The sequence below is a fragment of the Myiozetetes cayanensis genome, unplaced genomic scaffold (assembly GCF_022539395.1).
Source record: "Myiozetetes cayanensis isolate MyiCay16 unplaced genomic scaffold, myiCay2020 scf5-8, whole genome shotgun sequence".
Lineage (NCBI taxonomy): Eukaryota > Metazoa > Chordata > Aves > Passeriformes > Tyrannidae > Myiozetetes > Myiozetetes cayanensis.
In genome coordinates, this window is record NW_026087742.1 from 114,118,245 (window position 1) to 114,137,083 (window position 18,839).

The 18,839-nt window shown below is 46.6% G+C and overlaps 1 protein-coding gene across 2 annotated transcripts in view; it reads left to right on the forward strand.

Moving 5' to 3' along the window:
- Positions 1 to 3,407: 3,407 nt before the first annotated feature.
- The window catches only part of ERG (ETS transcription factor ERG), a 104,430-nt gene continuing 88,998 nt past the window's right edge, over positions 3,408 to 18,839 (forward strand). For both annotated transcript variants that reach the window (XM_050332841.1, XM_050332843.1), the window contains exon 1: positions 3,408 to 3,447. In XM_050332841.1, coding sequence (XP_050188798.1) covers positions 3,409 to 3,447 — 39 coding nt within the window. In that variant the 5' untranslated portion in view covers position 3,408. The remainder of the gene's footprint in view (positions 3,448 to 18,839) is intronic.

Genomic DNA, 18,839 nt, shown 5'->3' on the forward strand with positions numbered 1-18,839 from the left:
AGGTGGGGATGGGGCACAGGTTGGACTCCATGGTCTTGGAGGTCTTTTCCAACCTGAATGATTCTGGGATTTGGGCCATGTTCACCCCTGACAGAAGAGCAGCACAGGCTGTATTTCTTTATCTGCTGCAGCCAAGCTCTGCTCCACGTGGGCATCACTTTTCCAGGATTTTGGCCTGGAGCCTTTTTGTATCAGCGTTGCTGACTGCCTGGTCATGCTTTCCTGCATTGCAGCAGTGCAGTGGTGTAGGACACAGCAGGAGGAACCTGCTGGCTTTTTTAGGTGAGCACATCATGCCAAATTATTGAGAATGTACCTGAATTCCTGTCTGCAAGGTAACATGAGTTCAAAAATGTACCACAGAGCTGTGTAGTGCCCCCCTCAGTAATTTGGCAAGACAGGTGTACATTAAAAGGTTTGATCCTTTTGATATGACTGTAGAAAGGAAGAACAAGGCACTCACATCTGGTGAACTCTAGGGCTGTGCATAATTCCACGACCCTTTGATGCATTTACGTAACTCCAGAAACTCCGGTTGCACGTACAGAAAGACAACAGGCTCCTCCTGGCTAGCACTGACATTCCCAGCTCTGGCTGGTTTCGTGCAATAACTTGGTTTAGTCTTGATATTTTAATCTGTCCTGAACATCATTTACGTCTCCCATCTCCGTGGCAATATTGTTACTTCTCACCAGTCCCATTGTTCTTGTGTGACACTTCGGGTGCGTCAGGGGATGGAAACCAGCCCCAAAAGCCAGATCCTGGAGGGAGTGTTTAGTGCTGCCCACAGCCTGATGCCAGCTCTCCTCTTTTCTCAGGGATGTGCCCAGAACATGTGATTCTGCTCTATTGTCCCAGCAGCCTCCTGCCTGTTCTCTCCCAGCTCCCTTGGGGAACGCTCAGGACACGTTCTGTCCCCAGTATTTAACTAAAATACAGTTTATTTGCATTTTGGGGGTGCTTGTTGATTGGGGGTTCTCGGAGTGCACTGAGAAGCATCTGGCCACTGCCAGCAGAAGCTTTAGGGTCCATCTTTGGGATGCTCCAGAAGGACTGCTGTGTCTCCACTCTTCAGTTGCTCTGCCCTGGAGATCTGTCCTGCTAAAGCTGGATTAATAAATGCTAATCTTGACTCAGGACACCAGGAAGTGGAAGAAAACCTGCTCTATGGCTACAGATACATCCTTCCATAGAATCCCAGAATGGTTTGGGTTCAAGGAACATTAGAGATCATCTCATTCCAACCCCCAGCCTTGGGCAGGGACACCTTCCACTAGACCAGGTTGCTCAGAGCCCAGTCCAAGACATTCTTCCAGGATAACCCTAAATCAGGAAGGCACTTAATCAAGTGTTTAACTTTCACTTTCCTGAACAGAGGTGTCTCTCTAAACCAGGCTTTAGTGCCAGTTTTGGCTCTTACCTCTTACCTCAACCAGGGTATGCAGGGCAAAACCTACAGCCACGTGCAGACTCTGTCACGGACTGTCAGGCACCAACATGACCAGCACAAAATTTGGGGTGGGAGTGGAGGAGGTTCCGGCAATAGACACCATCTGGTTCAGCGAGTTAGCACCAGATGTCTGGAAGATTCCAATCCCAGCCAGTAAAGGTGGAGCTGAAATAATTAGCTAGAATTGAATATCCAGGTGAGGAAGAAGCATACACTGCCAAAGGTTGAGTTTAAAGCAGAATTCCCCCTTTTTAGGTTCACAGAAGTACAGGGAAAAATCAAATGCCCAGAAGAGTTTCACGTGCATCTTTCCAACTCGTGTTGGACAACATTTGCTTGTGTTTTATTCCCAGACCACGTGGTACAGAGTTGGCAACTGGTTTGCCTATCACCTTGTTCTCCATCATCTTGTGCTCCATAAAGAATCCGTCTCCTTAGGGAAAAGATGGGATATGAATGGGCCTGGCTTGGTTTAAACAGCTTGTCTTTAACCCAAAAGCAAGTCTGAGCTCTGAAAGAAAGGCCTGTTTGCCACCCCAGAGCGACACAGGGCATTTGCTGGGATGCAGTTCCCACCTCTGAGCTGAACACGTGCTCCCCAAGCTAAATCCTTCTGTCAGGGGAACCACACGGGCGATGGGAGCTCTGGAGAGACAGGAATCCCTGCCAGCATTCCCAGCCCAGGGGCTCTGGGAGCAGATGAGCAGTCTGGAGGTCCTGAAAAATGGGAATTTGGCTTGTTTTGGGGGAGTTTCTTTAATAGGGCATTAAATTAACTGCTTTGTTTTTGCGGGTTTGAAGGGGGGCAAAACTGGTTGTTTTAAGTAGTAAAGGGGAAGTGTACTAAGATCTAAATGATGATACCTTTAATTGCACTTTTTAGAGGAATTTATTTAAATTAAACTTGAGCAACTTGAATGATTTATTTATATAGCTGCTTCTGGGGGAGGCTGCAGCTCAGTCAGTCAATATTTCTCCTAAATCAATAGGTAATCAATAGGTATTTCTCAAAATCAGTAGGCAAGATCTACCTGCAGTTTGATTTGCAAGTTAGTGTAGATGTGAGAGGAGATAATGACATAAAAATAGTTAGTGCTGAGGAAAAAAATCTCTTTTCTCTGATAGTCTCTTGCTGCTTTAAAAGATAAGCTCAAGGTCATGGGCAGAAGGAAACCTCTTGTGTGAGAAATGGGGATTTCCAGGCTTTTAGGGAGAATGGAGAAGAAGACAGATTATTTTAAATAATATTCCCATTCCTGCATTTCCCACATGTTTTCTAATGTCCTGAGTTACCAGTCCCAATTTATTAGCAGTTGTTTGTTTGATACTTGAGTTACTGAGCAGGACTTGACATAATTTACATTATATCTTGTTGTTTTAACTGGTTTTCATGGTTTTCCACCCCTACATGTGCAGACTAATGCTCCCCACCTGCCCCAGGCCCTCTGTGCTGTATTACTGGACATGGATAAGGGATTCCAGAACATCCAAGTGCTGTTAATTGAGTGGCTGGACCAGATTTGCAGCTCTTGTGATACGGTGCTTATTTATATCAACTCCAGATCTGTCCCAGTCCTGCTGAGTGTTTCTAAATTGGGAATTGTGGAAATCCCTGATATCTTGGGTGAATAATGGGGCTGTGCAGGGCAGAGCATGTCCCACATTCTTATTTTTAATTGTCCATTACAAATAAAGAATTAGAATTTCAGGCCTGACTGTTTTCTCCTGTATAAAATATATCCCAAACAGATACTGTATATGCAGGTTTTCTTGGAGCTTCAGCTGTGCTGACTCTCAGGGAGGTCTGGGGAAGGAAAAGGTGCTTCTCTTACGAAAAGATAAGAGATTTCTATTGAAAAGAACACTTCTAAAATGTAATCCTATGACTTCTGTTTCTTTGGCTGTGCAGCTGCCTTGGGATCTGAGCTCCTGGTACCCACGCTGGCCTGTTAAAGGACATGATTCAGACTGTCCCAGATCCAGCAGCTCACATCAAGGTTAGTTTCCTGTTTGCTGTGGTGTCCTCAGACGTTTGGAGAGCCATAAAATGAAAGAATATGTATTCACACCCCGGGTTTCCTTCTGTGTTTATAAATTGTGCTGCTGCCCAGCACCGGCTCTTTTATTCCTCAATATTTACCTGCTGTTTTCTGGGTCAATCCCTCAGTCTTTGTTGCTGACACCTGTGTGATCTCCTGTGAAGGGTGTGGATATTTTAAGTGTAATTTTTTCTAAAATTAAACCTCCTCCATCAACCTTTAGTATTTGGTGGGCTTGACAAAATATACCTAGTTGAAAAAGGTTGAGTTTCTATATCCCTGGTTCCGAAAGCCGGTGGCAAACATTCGGTTCAACTGAAGAAGGAAAACGAGCACAGAGCAAAAATTCAAAGCCAAACAAGCATCCCTTTGGAAAGGTTCAGTGCAGGGTTTAAAATGCTTTAAAACCAGCATTGGTTTGCCACGTTTTAGAAGGAGCTATACTGTTTTTACTGCATTGTTACTATTATTATTATTATTATTATTGCTATTATTAGTGTTGATGTGTTCTCTTATCCTTCTTCACTGAAGACTTGGAACCTGCTGGACTTGGCAGGTGTAGCTGGTGATGTGTTGCTGGAAAAGAGTAATTTTGGGGTACTGCACAGAAATTTCTTCAGGAACTGTAGTGTTGAAACCAGTAGTAATGGGTTCACACTGAGAGACAGGGGGTTTAGATTGGATTTTGGGAAGAAATTCTTCCCTGTGAGGGTGGGCAGGCCCTGGCACAGGTTGCCCAGAGAAGCTGTGGCTGCCCCTGGATCCCTGGAAGTGTCCAAGGCCAGGTTGGACGGGGCTTGAAGCAACCTGGGCTGGTGGAAGATGTCCCTGCCCATGGCAGGAGGCAGATCTGGATGATCTTTAAGGTCTCTCCCAACCCAAACCATTCCATGATTCTATTCTAAATAGCATCTGAGCCTCACAAAGTAACTGATTTGGGGGGACACTATTCCTGCCTCATTATTGCATCATCTAGAGGTTTTATCTGGAAAAGCTTTGCTGGCTGCTTCTAGATAATAACAGTAACTTTTGCAAAGTAGAAAGACACTCTTATAGCAATGACTTAGATGGGAAAAGCCATCAGATCCTTGTGCACAAACAATATGATGAAACCATGTTTTTCTCATTCACACTGGTTTTGCCATCTGAAAATGCTGCTGGTGTAATAAGATGGCTGTAATCAAATAAACAGATCAGCCATACTGGGCTGGAAGTGAAAATTTTTCTGTCTTTCATTCTGAATGCCTTTTTGTCTGTCCTTCCTTGAAGTTACATTTTCTACAAGTTCTTCCATGGAGATTCTTCTCAGTTGGCTTCCATCTCCCAGTCAGCAGCTCTCTGTAGAAAAGGTTCTCTTTACAACTTACTTTTAACTGAAGTATAGAATAAAAATGAAATATTATTTTAAAGCACTCACTTTTAATGTAAAACGTAGTGAATGAAAGAACCTCTCTCTCTATTTCTCTATGTTGTTTTTGGGTTGTGTTTAGATACTAGGATGAGTGGCAGTAGCAGGAGAGCTTGTGTCTTCCCTCTCTCCAAGTTTTTCCAAACCCAGTACTTTCAGAGTCTTCTGGTCCCCAGTTGCTTTTATGGGAAGAGTAGAACAACATCCCCCTGACTCCCGAAAAAGTCTCACCTAAGTGTGTCTCATCACCTGCATTTCAACCAGTCAGTCTTCAAAACCCTGGAGGGGATTTAGTCCCTCTCTCCATGCTGCCTGAATGTCCCCAGCACCAGAAATAACCTCAAGAAGAGCTCGGTTTCATCTTTTCTGCTGAAAATGGTGCCCTAAAAGTAGGTTTTTATAACCACAGGAGCCATGGCACCTTATTACAGCAAGTAAAAGAGAGCAGCATAAAAATCTCTGTAATGGTTTGTTCAGGGGGACTTGGAGGAGCCTGTTTTCAGCAGAACATCCCCCTGAAGTTGTTGTTAAATTGAAAAGGGCTGTGAGAAAGGCAGTTGCTCTGTGTTTTGGGGTGGGAAAGCTGGCCAAGCAGACATCGAACCCTTCCCATTTCTGTTTATGTCATCAGGGTCTGCTGTGGTCTAAACACATTCTTTTTGGAAGCTGCCGTGGGTGCTCTGTTCATTTGGGCTTTTAAAGTGGACACAACTACATTCTTAAAAATCAGCCATGGTAAAGGATGGTTCATGGGACAGACACTTTGGTGTGATGGGCTGGAACAGGTTGCCCAGAGAAGCTGTGGATGACCCATCCCTGGAAGTGTCCAAGGCTGGGTTGGAGCAACCTGGGGCAGTGGAAGGTGTCCCTGCCCATGGCAGGGGGTGGAACTGGATGATCTTTAAGGTCTCTTCCAACCCAACCCATCCTGTGATTTTAGGATTCTATGATCTCTCATCGCTGTCTTTACAGTCATCCTTGATACTCTTTTGTTTAATTGTCACATGGTGTTGTTTCTTTATGACCTTGAATAAGCAGACACAGCCTCATTCAAGCACATTTAGAGCTGTGACTTCGAAAATTCACTTTCTAGGAAGTTGCCTGGATTGTTAAGATTTGACAGATTCCCACATTTAGGTTTTATGAACACCCAGACTCGTGTTTTGCCCAGGAAAGAAACATTTGATGTGGATGAGAAAAAGGCTGTGTCTTTTCAGACTTTCAGTTCCAGTTCAGCAAAGTATGGGGAGTTTTGACCCTGATCTTTGAGCAGTTCCACACGTGTTTAAGTGCCTGTGAGAGGACTGAAATAAGCAAGACAACTCCCACTGATAGAATTGTCACTTTGTATGGGCAAGGCTGTCATTTACATGTATTTTCATGTCGTATTTTTGTTGTTTTATTATCATTAGACTCCAGTTCTTACAGCCATAGTCACAGAAACACTCTGAATCGCTGCCTGAGATTTGCATCTTTTAGTCTTAGTGATTTATGCTATATGAATACTGATCATTCAATAAACCTTTTATTTTTTTAAGGGTTAAATTCTGGTTTTAGCAAAGATGAAAAGCTTGTTTGACTTTGGTTAGCTTGTTCCATCACTGTGAGGGGATTTTGTGGAAACAATTCTCAGAAAAAAAATGAGTTACTGCTTTTCCTGTGGCCCTCACTGGGCAGAAAGAGTCCAGGGTATGTAAAAAAAATTACTGTATTTATCAGGAATGGTGTCTGTCCTGGGATAAATGGGTGTGATTTTCGTTGAATCAAGGCTGGTGGAAGATTTGGTCTGTTCATATTTAGATGGTCTGAGTTTTCTGTTCCCTGTTGATGATTTTGGGATGACTGAAGAGGCAGGTGAATGGTAACCCTCCTTTTGCACTGCAGAAGTTGAAAGATGGGAAGAGTTCATCTTCCAGACACCTCGAGCAAAGAGGATATTTTTTATTAAAAAAATTCTCAAAGGGCATCAAACATTTGGGGCCGAGTTCAGCTGCTCTGTGTCCCTACAACCTCATTTGTTCTGCTGATGTCACCGAGGTTGTTGCCTCTGAATCTATCAAAGTGGGGCTACCAAATCTGGAAGCTCTTCCTAACACTACAGTGGCTGAAAACTTGGTTTCTCAGGTGAAATAGAAGAATTGTTCCATTTCTGCAGCCCTTTCTGACAATTACTCCTGAATTTAGCCTGGATTAGGGTGGCACATGCACATTTCCAGGCACAGCATCCCATACTGTCAATGGAAGATTTACAAAACCTGACATCACAACTCCTTTGTTGGCCAAAGGATTTGTTGGGTTTCAGATTGTGGCAGCTGAGAGATGCTGCTGGATGTACCTAATCTGTTGTGTTATGGTTAAATCTGATTTTTTTTTTTCCTTTTAACTGGTATTATTTGTTAAGGAGCATATTCTGGGTCTGATATAATCTGTTATTTTTCCTGGAATTGTAGAGTCTCTAAATGAGGATCCAAGACTTTGTTGTGCTGGGAGTTTTGTATGCACAGTCCAGTCTCTGCCTGAATAGGCAGGGGGACAAGAAGGGAAGGAGGTAGAATTATTATAATTATTATAATTATTATTATTACTACTATTATTATTATTACTACTATCCTCCAGGATAAGGAGGATAAATCCAGGCTTTTACTCCCACCTCTTTTTAGGGTCTTGACTAAGCTGGAAGCCCGGTCTTTGCAGATTCTTTGCCTTGCTGAAGCACTTCTTTCATTGCTTATAAAGTGATGTTTGGGCAGCACAGCTGGGAGTGAGAGCAGGGAAACCCGAGCCAAGGACACAAAGAGCTTTGCCCAGGGTCCCCCGTGAAGTGAGCTCATGGCAGGCACGTTGCAGCGTGGATGCATCCATATGGGACATGGAACACTGCTGGATCACAGGGTGTCAGAGTGATAACACACTGCCATCCCTTCCAGAGAATATGGAATAACTGCTCCTGGGAGCTGCTGGCTAATGAGCCAAACCTCCTACAGGTCTGAATCGGTGGTGACCCCGTGGAGGAACGGCCTGCAGTGACCTCTCCCTGGGAGAAGGTGCCTTTAGCCCCAGAGCACAGGGGTGGATGAGCTGCTGGGGACTTCTCTGGGCTGCAAACTGGCTGCCTGACAGCTGCTGTGGGATGGCTGCTGCCTGCAGGGTTACAAATGTCCCCTGGGGCAGATGTGGAAAAGCACCAGTCTCAGCAGCCCCCCGGAGCTGTAAGTCCCACCCCCTCCACTTACTCCTCACTGTGTCCCCCGTTCCGAATTCTGGCAAAGCTTCCAAAGCTCTCCCCTTGCTTTTGTGCTGACAGGGTGACACCGCTGTCCCAGTGCCGCTGTGGTTCTTCCCAGTTGTGCTGGCTGGCTCTCAGTTGTTTGAACAGCAGCCTTGTTTGAGCAGCAGCCACGGCTCACTCTGTGCTCTCGGGAAATAAAGGAGCTGAGTTTGTCACGAGCGCGGGGGACACTCCTCCAACCTGTGCTCCTTCACCGAGCCCCCAAACCTCCAGGCTTCAAACTGGGTGTGTCATTTCCACCCTCCCTCAGCATTACCGGCAATAATTCCAGAATCACTGCTGGTTTTGAATGCTAGAACGTCCTCGTGAGCAGAAATTGTGATTTACTTCTCAGAAGCTTAGAATTCTGGCTTGTAACCAAATGATTGCCATAGAGTTTCAGTGGGGAAATTCTTTCTTCTTTTTATTTTTTAATTTTTTTTTTTACTTTTCTCTGGAGCTCTGCCTCTTCTCTCTGCCTGAGCAAATACCTCCTTGCTAAAGGAAAAGGGAGATAATGGCTTCTGTGTGCTATAATTGATGAACTTTCAGCAATTCGGAGCAAATCCAAGACTGCTGCCAACAGCCAGATGGAAAACAGTGTTAATGACATGTTCAAAGAAGGGTATGTTATTTTGATAGGGGATGGTCTAGAGACTTTAATCTCTATTGTTATAGGGACTAATGGCACGGATAATTCCTTAAGTGGGGCCGTTTTTAAACAAAAATTATCTTTTTCATAAGCAGGAAAGAGCAAACTGAAGAGCACCAAATGCATTTTCAGTGCTCTGGCTGATAGATGTGCTTTACACCAACCTCCTGTTACATGGAGTCAGACGTGTTTAAATCTCGTTTCTGCAGTCTGCCAGACAGTCAAGAGTCTGGACATTTCTGCTGCTGATGGGTGGAAATCATAAAATGGATGGTCCGTGGAAAACTAGAGCCAGGGTGGGAAGCTGAGGGGTGGGGAGAAGTTAGGAGAAGCTGGGAAGGACGGGACAAGGCAAAGTGGGAGAGGAAAACTTTGGGGGAACTGAGGAAGAAGATTCCTCCTGTTCCTGTTCCTCAGCGGGACCGAGGGCTCTGAGATCTCCTCAGTGTGATTTTTGGGCAGCCTTGGGATTCCGAGAGGCTGTAAGGACAGTCTGCTGCTTCCTTGACAAATTACAGAAACCACCTGCCCAGGACAGCCCTGGCACGAATCTGCGCTGCAGATGCTAAAGATGTGTGGGGATTATCTCCCAGCAAGTCAGAGATTACAGTTTAATATACACTGGATTTGTATTTCGCCTTGATGTGGCCACAAATATCCCGAGCAATGGGTCATCCTTCAGCCTTTTTCAGGGATGATTTCCCCCTGACGTTGTCGGGAAGCGTCTCCTCGTATTCAGCCACCCCCATCCCCTCTTTGTGTATCAGCTCTGTACGGATTCAGACGCCCTAATTTCACACTGCTCTTGCTCCTCCTCACCTTCTGGAAGGGGGAGATTTATAGGGAGAGCTGAGGGGAGGTTGCCAAGCATCCCACAGCCCGTCCACATTAGTTCTGCTCGGAGTCCATCTCAGGTGGTGGGGTCAGGCAGCCTTTCCCCGCTCCCTGCTGCATCCAGCCCTGCTTCCAGCTGTACTTGCTGCTTGGTCACAAATGTGGTCACAAATGACCACTTTGTTATCCTTCTGGTGATCCCTTCTAGGCCTGAAAAGCATTTTCCAGAGGCTGCTGCTCCAGCAGCCCAGACAGAGATAGATTATTCTCTTGGACTTGATGTGCTTTGTCTGCTCAAAAATGAATCTCTCCCCTCTCTCAGTCTCCCTCCTCTTCCTCCTCTCTCTCTCTCTCCCTCATTTAAAAAAATCTCAAACTTGTTCTAAAACCCATCCTCTTTAAATCTGAAATCTTGTTTCATTATTTCCTGTTCCAACCTCCTCAAGATTCTTTAGGATTATTTCACCAATCCTGTTGCTGTCCCAAAGTTGACTTTAGGCTGAAATATCTTTTACTGATGTGGTTTTTTATCCCCCTTCTTTAGATTATTAATACAGACATTACCTCATAAACAGTTATGGGCATTTGATTAGATACCTTTCACCAATTTGCTATTTTATCATTTGCCATGAGGTTTTCACTCTTGTTCTCTAGGACATTTTCAGACTCTCAGTGTTATTTCCCAAGACAATTCAAATTCTCATTGTGAAAGATATTTCTTTGCCTCATCAGTAGCCAGTATTTGGGTATTTACAAACATGTTTCATTAGAAACAGAAACTGATTCTCTGCAATAAGTGTATTCTTGGTGCAATTTTGTTCATTTATCAAATAAAGGATGACTGCTGGTCCCCCTAAAATCCCATATCTGCCTTGCCAGCCAGCTCGGTTCCCAAGAGGTTCCTCCGTGCTCCTTCACTACCAGACCCTTCTCAGAATTACAGCTTTTTGCTGTCTGTAAAACCCAAACGTTGCCCTCCATATTTACAACATGGTTAAACTCAACTAATATGGGTGAGTTTTACTGTATTATCATAGAATTATAGAATGGTTTGTGTTGGAAGGGACCTTAAAGATCATCCAGTGCCACCCCCTGCCACTGGGCAGGGACACCTTCCACCAGCCCAGGTTGCTCCAAGTCCCATCCAACCTGGCCTTGGACACTTCCAGGGATCCAGGGGCAGCCACAGCTTCTCTGGGCAACCTGTGCCAGGGCCTGCTCACCCTCACAGGGAGGAATTTCTTCCTAATATCAAATCCAATCCTAACCTTCAGTCTGAAGCCATTGCCCCTTGTCCTGTCACCCCAGGCCCTTGGAAATATCTCTCTCCATCTCCTACATCCCTAAGCCTGTACTTCTGTTCCAGGCTTTGGTTTGGGGCTTTTATTTGACACAAAAGGGATCAATTTCTTCTGCTGCTGGGGCTTAAAAGGGTGTTTGACATGTGCACTGTGTATTTCATGCTGCCTGTGATTACCTTGGATCAAAGATGAACTTGCTGGCAATCATTATCACCTCCCTGCAGAGCAGTGAAAGTTTGGTAGGACACTGTAACCCGCTCTTGCAAGTTCTGCAGAGCAGCACTGGGAAGGAGGAAGGTGAATCTGTGGAGCACTGTGAGCCTTCCAGGATGAGCTGACAGAACTCTTTGTCTGGGTTGGTCATATAGAGACATTTTTGAAGATCCCAGAAACCTGGCATGTCTAGGCTGTGAATAATGTGGGAGAAATCTTGGCACAGGTTGCCCAGAGAAGCTGTGGCTGCCCCTGGATCCCTGGAAGTGTCCAAGGCCAGGTTGGACAGGGCTTGGAGCAGCCTGGGACAGTAGAAGGTGTCCCTGCCCATGGCAGGGGTTGGAATGAGATGAGCATTAAGGTCCCTTCCAACACAAACCATTCATTCAGTTTAAGCAGCTTCTGGGTTCCCTTTCTAAAGAAAAGGTGGGGACCTGTATTAGGAAGGGGTGAATTGTCCTTGGGAATCACCTGTGTTTTCCACTGTTTCCATGAGGACTCAGTGCAGGTTCATTGAGCTGAAGGGGGGACTTGGAGGTTGCCCTTTATTAGATGGACTCCATCCCATCACGCATGGCACGACTTCAATATGTAACATGGAACTAGGGGTACACCCAGGCCCTTTTGAAACAAGCCAGCTCCAATCCCAGAGCAGTCCAGCCTCATCAAGATGACACTTTACACATGTGCAGCAATCCTTGGGAAAGCAGGGATTAGGTGGCAGGCTGTGTGGGAGCAGCTGTGTCCCAGCCTGAGCCACTATCTCTGGATGGGAGAGTGGGATGGAGATTTGCAGGGCAGCACCACAGGTCATGTCTGAAGGCACTTGGGACACGGCCCTTGCTGCCTTCCTCCCTGGCCCTGAGCGTCCTTGCAAAGGAACCCACATGGGTGAGCAGGTAGGAACCTGCAGGGCCCTCCTGGAGAAGATCTGGGAGCAAGGGCTACAGAGCATCGTGGGATGCGTGGCATGGACAGGAGTGCCTTGGGAAGAGCATTGCGAGCAGGTCAGGGAGGGGATCCTGCCCCTCTGCCCAGCCCTGGGAGGTTCATCTGCAGGGCTGGGTCCAGCTCTGGCTCCTCAGCACAGCAGGGACAGGGAGCTGCTGGAAGATGATTCTCCTGAGGAGATTCCAAAGGGATGGAGCATCTCTGGGAGCAGGAAAGGCTGAGGGAGCTGGGGCTGTTCAGCCTCCAGAGCACACACTGAGAGGGGACCTCCCCCAGGTCTGTGGGGTCTGCAGGGAGGGGGCAGAGGATGGACCAGGCTCTGCTCGGGGGGGCCCAGCAATGGCACAAGAGGAAGGGGCAGGAACTGATGCCCAGCAAGTTCCACCTGCACAGGAGGAAGAACTTCTTTGCTGGGCAGTGACCCAGCACTGAACAGATCACCCAGAGAGGGTGTGGAGTCTCCTCACTGGGGATATTCCAGACCCATCTGGACACAATCCATGTGCTCTGGGATGGCCCTGCTGGAGCAGGGAGGTGGGACCAGATGACCCCACTGTGGTCCCATCCAACCTGCCCCATCCTGGGATTCTGTGTGACACAGCTGGCACACATGTCCAGGTCTGGGACAGCACAGCTTTCCTGCCCAGCAGTTAGGCTAAGAGGCCCTCAAAATGAACTCAGAATGAACAAAAAAAGTTATTTAAAACATAGTTGGAGGCCAACCGAGAATTCAGTTAAAGGAACCCACTGACTCCTCACTTACAGCTTCAGAAAATCTTTCCAATTCTCCCAGAATTGTCCCAGAACTGCAGCCAGCAAGCAAAGAGTGTGTCAGCCATCACAGAGACATTATTAACTCAGACAGAGGAAAATATACTTTCAGTTATTACATGCTAATAAAGCACAAACTAAACAAATTTAGGCAACAGGAGCAATTATACCATTAAACTTTTAACGGCAAGATTGATTTTTAAATTACTAATAATCTAAACCAAAGTATGCACACAGAGAGGAAGGGGGAGGAAGGTAATTTTACCAGTTGAATCTAATCAGTGCCTCAGTTCAAATGCAGAGCTATAAATGCCAAAATATGTGAGATCTGATGCAAGAACAGGAGTGGAACCAGAATGGGTGAACATTCCTTGCTTGACCAGATTCTTCTAATTGGAAGGAAGTTGAACACGTGGAGTGGGGGGAACTGGGTGAGCTGGGCTATCTCCAGAGCTGGTCTGTGCTCCTGAGCTGCCTTTTGGAAGCAGCAAACTGAGGCACAAACTGTGGGCTCAGCCTTGTGCTTGCAGGAGCCCTTCCACGTTCTGGTGCCGTCGCCTGCAGAGGATAAGCTGGGTCCTCACTCAGCCAGGAGAGGACTGATGGGAGGGAACGGAGAAATTCCCCTCTTCACCTGGAAAAAAGCTGTTCACAGGGAGGTTGGGGCTGTGCTGGGCTGCAGCACAAGGTGGGTTTGGTGGTCAGTGCCCTCGTGGCTGCGGCGTTGGGTTTGTTTCCACGATCCGCGGCAGGGCTGCTCCCTTCGAGGAAAAGTGTAAATCATCATCAAATAAAACTGATGTGCTGCCATATTTACCCAATCTCACTGGTTGTCCTACATCATGTTTTAGCATATAAGTTACATGACAGAGTTATCCAGGGGTTGCCAGCTGACACAGAAACAAACCCTCATGTTAAATTGCCTGCAGATGTCCTCTTCCAACTCCTGTAAGGAACTTCTACCAGTTCTCTCTCTCTCCCCCCACCAACCTTTTTTTTTTTTTTTTTTTGTGTGTGTGTGTGTGTTAAATAAAAGCAGCAGAAGAGGGGGAAAACAATCTCAGTTGAATCTCTGTGCTAGTGCCTCTGTTTTCAGGACAGGAAGCCTTCAGAAGACAATGCAATTTATAGGCAAGCGCAACAAAAAGCCCTGTAAGGATTTCCATGAGCCTTAGTGGACCAAGCGAGTCGGGGTTGTTTCTAAGCCTGGAGCTGACTGAATAATGCCAAGCCTAATGCTGCCAAGGTGGGCTTTTCAGAAGATTCAGACCTGAGGAGGTGAGAAGATCTTTGTGTTCTGTTGCCTGTTGTAATGTATTTGATACCAAAATTTGTGGCTTGAGAGTTTTGACTGGGCATCCCTTTTGTTTTGATATCGATCTAAAGAGAATTGGGATTTTATCTGATGGACTCGAGCTCTTGTTCTGTTTGGCAGAAATCTCCAAGTAAGGCTGTGACATTCTTGAAAGCGTTCACTGTTTTCATTTACATAATTAGGAATTTTTGTTTTGTTTTCGTTGTATGAATTTACTGGAGTTTGTGAACTTTTTGCCTGGCTGCCTCCCTTGGTTGGGGAAATCACAGAATGTTGTTTCTTTTGCCTGGCTGGAGGAGTAGGGGCTATTTATGCCTGGTTTTAAAATAGACTTTTCTGCGAGTGCTTACACTGCTCTCTGCAATGGGATATTTCTGGCTGATCAGCCCCAGCCAAAAGCAATTGCAAAAGGTTAGTGGAGAGCAGAGCTGCCACTTAAACACCTCCACGAAGTATCAGCCCCTTCAAAAGCTGTGAGTGCCAAGCAGCTCCCACTTGGAACAATGGGAGCTGGTGAGCACCGACAGCTTCCGAAAATCTGGCCTCGTGTGGCTTCAAGAAGAGATTGATTAGCGAGTCCAGCAAACTGGGTTTTTTTCTGTACTTGCTTAGCTCTGCATGGAGAAAATTATCTGTGCTTGTGGAGTGCTCAGCAGTGGCAGGTGATGCAGGTTCCTCCTGGGAAGGTGGGATTCCAGGTGGCTTGGCAGGCAGGTGAGGAGGCAGTTTTTTTCCAGGTTTGCTTCGGGAGAGCTTCGGCCAGGAATGCTGAACCTCACTGAGCAGGTAGAAGGGAAGCCCTGGAGAGCTCCCTCTGTAACTCCCCCCACATGGATCTGTTTTCTGCAAGAAAAGTAGTTTTCCCGTTTGTCTTAAACGGCTTCGGAAGTGACATAAATGAAAACAGAAAAGGCCACTCTGACATTACTGAAATAGGGATGTCCAGATGGGAAATTACAGTAATATCACTTGTGCATTCAAACTTCACGTCCTGTGTAACTTCCATGTGGGGGCAAAGCAGATAAATTTGCTCTCTGGAGCTACATGTGCACTTCTTTCTTCTGATTAAGCCTGAACCACATTTCTGTTCCCTTCTGTGGTGATGGAGCGAGGTCTGCAGGAAAAACAGGATTAGAAATTAATGTTTTGGGAGCTTCATTTCCAAACAGAGTTATCCTTGTGGCTTTCTGCAGTGCTGTGATTTTTTTGTTTTGTTTTGTTTTAAATTCTCTCTGTCACAAATCACCAGCTGTTTTTTCAGCAGAGCAGACCAAGAGCAATAAGGCTTGTGCTAAAATGAAGGGAAGGTTAATTCTGAAAATCAGATAACGGGGCTTTTCTCATTGTTGCTTTTTGAACATGGCAAACAGGTTGGGGACCAATATGTTTGCAAACGACCTAAGTCTTCCTTTGCAGTGGTAATCCGTATTCTTTTGAAAAGCTAATAAAAGTGGTGTATGAAAGAAATTCCTGGGGCACTGCAGAACTCACCCTCCTAGGGAGAGAGCCAGATGTGCTGGTTAATAACCTAGAAAGCATTCAAAGCCAGGGCAGTAACCGCTTGGTATCACCTAAGCCAGACATTGTGCATCGACACAAGGCAATATCACACACTGGTCACATTCTCAGCAGAGCTGGGAGACATGTGTAGTCTTATTAAAGGAAAGGGGAAAAAAAAGAAAAAAAAAAGAAGGAAAAGAAAAGGAGGGGACAGGGAGAAGGAGAGGGAGACAATGTGTCTGTCCTGAGAAGCAGCAAAGGAGCAGACACACTCCTCCACATGTGCATTAGTCTGTCAGCCTGGATTCTGTTCTCCAGATGTCGGGGTGGATCCTGTGGCAGGGGCTCTTAAAAGAAATCACATTTCAGCGGGGAAATTAACGTTACCAGATTTGTCAGAATGCGATCACCCGGCGTAATTTTTCAGGATGCTCTAGGAAAATAACGAATTCTGGGTTTAATGCTTTTTACAGGCTCCCTTGGCAGCACCTCTCCCAGACGCCAGCGTCTGTGTGTGCAGCTTGTCAGGCGCTTTCAGGACCAACGTGCCTTAGAGTAAACAGCACGTTAAAGTTGTTCTCAGGCCAGTCCTACTGAACAGAAAATGGTTTGTGGCGGTGGTCCCGAAATCTGATGGGCCTTCTTCGAGGCCCAACCCCTCAGCACCAAACCCTTTGAGAGCTTTTGGCCCTCACATCAAAACGCTGCTCCCGCCTAACAAAAACACACACATTTGCAGTGGCAATCAGAATACATCAGCATCAAATGAGATTTTTTTTTTTTCTTTAAAAAGTGCCAAATTTGCTCTCCCAGGCACGGCAGAAAACATAAATGACTTATGGCATTTATGGTATATTTGTAATTTGAAACCCACGGCTTCGCGTTACCGGGCGCGACGTGTGCGGCGGATAAACAAACACTGCACGGAAAGACAAGCCCCAGCTCTGTCTCTCTGACACTTCTCCTCGGTGACCGGGATCCCACAGGGAATTCCACACGTGTGTTTGTGCTGAGCTGGTGTTTAGGCTGAGCTCAGCTCAGCCCAGTGCTGTCTCATGGCAGGATCGGGCTGTTCCGCACTCCGGAGCTGGAGTGCAGCGCTTGGAGATGATGTTCCTTCCCGACCAGCCGTGGCCACCATCAGAACATCTGTGAATAAACATTTATTTGAACGTGTTAAACAACGGGGTTGCTGTTCTTGCCTGTGCATTTTTTTCACGAGGCCCAGGAACGCGACATTTACGTAAAAAGATGGTGATGCATGTTCATGACTGGTAAGGACTCACTGCTTTCAGCTCTTGCAGAGTGTGGGTATGTGAAGACTTGAACCGTGGATTTGTGATTACATTCCAAACACAAACAAGGCGATTTTATATCAATATTAAGATAGAGCACTTTGGAAGCAGTCTGGATGTTTTCATACATAATTACGGCTCCAGTAAAATTGTACATCTCTAGAGACAGCTGGTGTATCTTTCCCCGCGTTGGAACAGCATCAGCTGAGTAGGTCTGGTGAGAAATCTCAGTCTGTAGATTTGGTAAAAGCCAGAATCACAGACAGAGATTTCTCTGTGGCATTTTGCTGTTGGATGTGATCTTGACTCTGCTGTGAATCTCAACAAATCAGTGCATCTCTGCAGTCCATTCTTGCTAATCCATCACACAAAGTCCGTGGGGAGGTGCAGCACCACCTAAGCGGGGTGGAAATAATATTTTCCTTCCTGATACAGCCCAGGTGTATCTCTGAGTGCCCAGCAGAGATAACCAAGCCATGGGAGCACAGGCCAGCTCTGGGGCTGCCCACAGCAGAGGCACATTGGTGTGACATCAGTCTGCAGGTCCCTGAGGAGCCAAATGTTATCTCAGAGACCCATTAACCTCAGTCTGCTCCAGAACTGAGCACACACCTCAGGAGGGGCTGAGAAATGCTGGGGCTTGTTGGTGAGAGCTTTCCAGGCAAAGCAGCCCGTCATCACACACTGCAGTTTGTCAGAGGGAGAGCCTTGGAGCCAGCAGGGTGTGATTCATCCGTCCCAGCGAGGTCTCTGAGGCAATGTGACATTATTCGGACTGATATCATTAATTAATGAGGGCTGAATGTTATTCTTAGACACTGGATTGAGTATTGGGGAGAGGAGCCTATGAAAGGGCTCTTTGATTTTTTTTTTTGGAAAATTCCTATAGCACTGTTGTCAAATTTGCTAACAAAATTAAACCACCTGCCAACTTTCCAAGTTAAGGAGCACATCCCCTCTGGAGTCTTGACTGAGTCTCCTCAGTGCCTTCTTGGGATCAAGGGGTTTTTTGATCTATATTTAAGCCAACCGAAAATGACAGATAGCTTCCAAAAACCCCAGCCATATTAAACGCATCAGGAGAGCTTTGGAGAAAGCAGTTTTGTCTGCTTGCTTCAGCATAGGTTTGATTTGCCTCCCCACCTTTGCTTGCCTGCCTTTGGTTTAACGTGCCCAAGGTAGAAGGGGGCCAAACCCCGTGGAGGTTTTGTGCCCCTTGGGAATCGGTCACTGGGTCGTGCAGCCCCCCCATCCTCCACGGGAAAGGGGACCTCGAACAAACCCCAAACTTAACGAGGTTTGGGGCTGGTCTGAAAAAAAATATCAGTGTGTGTGCTCCAGAAAAAAACGGAGGGAGCAGTTCTCCTTGCTCCCAGCGCTCCCATCCTCGGGACTGCTCTTCCCTCTTCCCGGGGATTTTCCTCCCGCTCGCCCCGGTGCCGGCTGGCTGCTCCCTTCTCGGGCTTTGCAGGTGTCCAGAATTAGCAAAGCCTTGGTGGGGCCCCTGGCGGCAGAAATATAAATAAAATGCTGTCATTTAAAACCCCGGCCCCGGCAGGGCTGGGAGCGCAGGAAGCACGGAGCACATGTGGGCTGGGATCACACATGGATCCCATTGCAGCCCTAATAATGCCGGGCTCGGGGGAGAAGGGTGAGGGGTTTGCTGGCAGGTCGGCTCCTCTCCCTGGTTTGTCTGTCTCCCCAGGCTGCTTTTGGTCTTCGTGTCAACAGAGAGGTGTCCAAGTGTGCCTGGTTCCACAGTCTGCTCTTGCCACCCCTGTTTTGGGGCAAGGAGGTGGCTGGCACACGTGGCCAGCTGCACTTTGTGGTTGAATTAAGGTG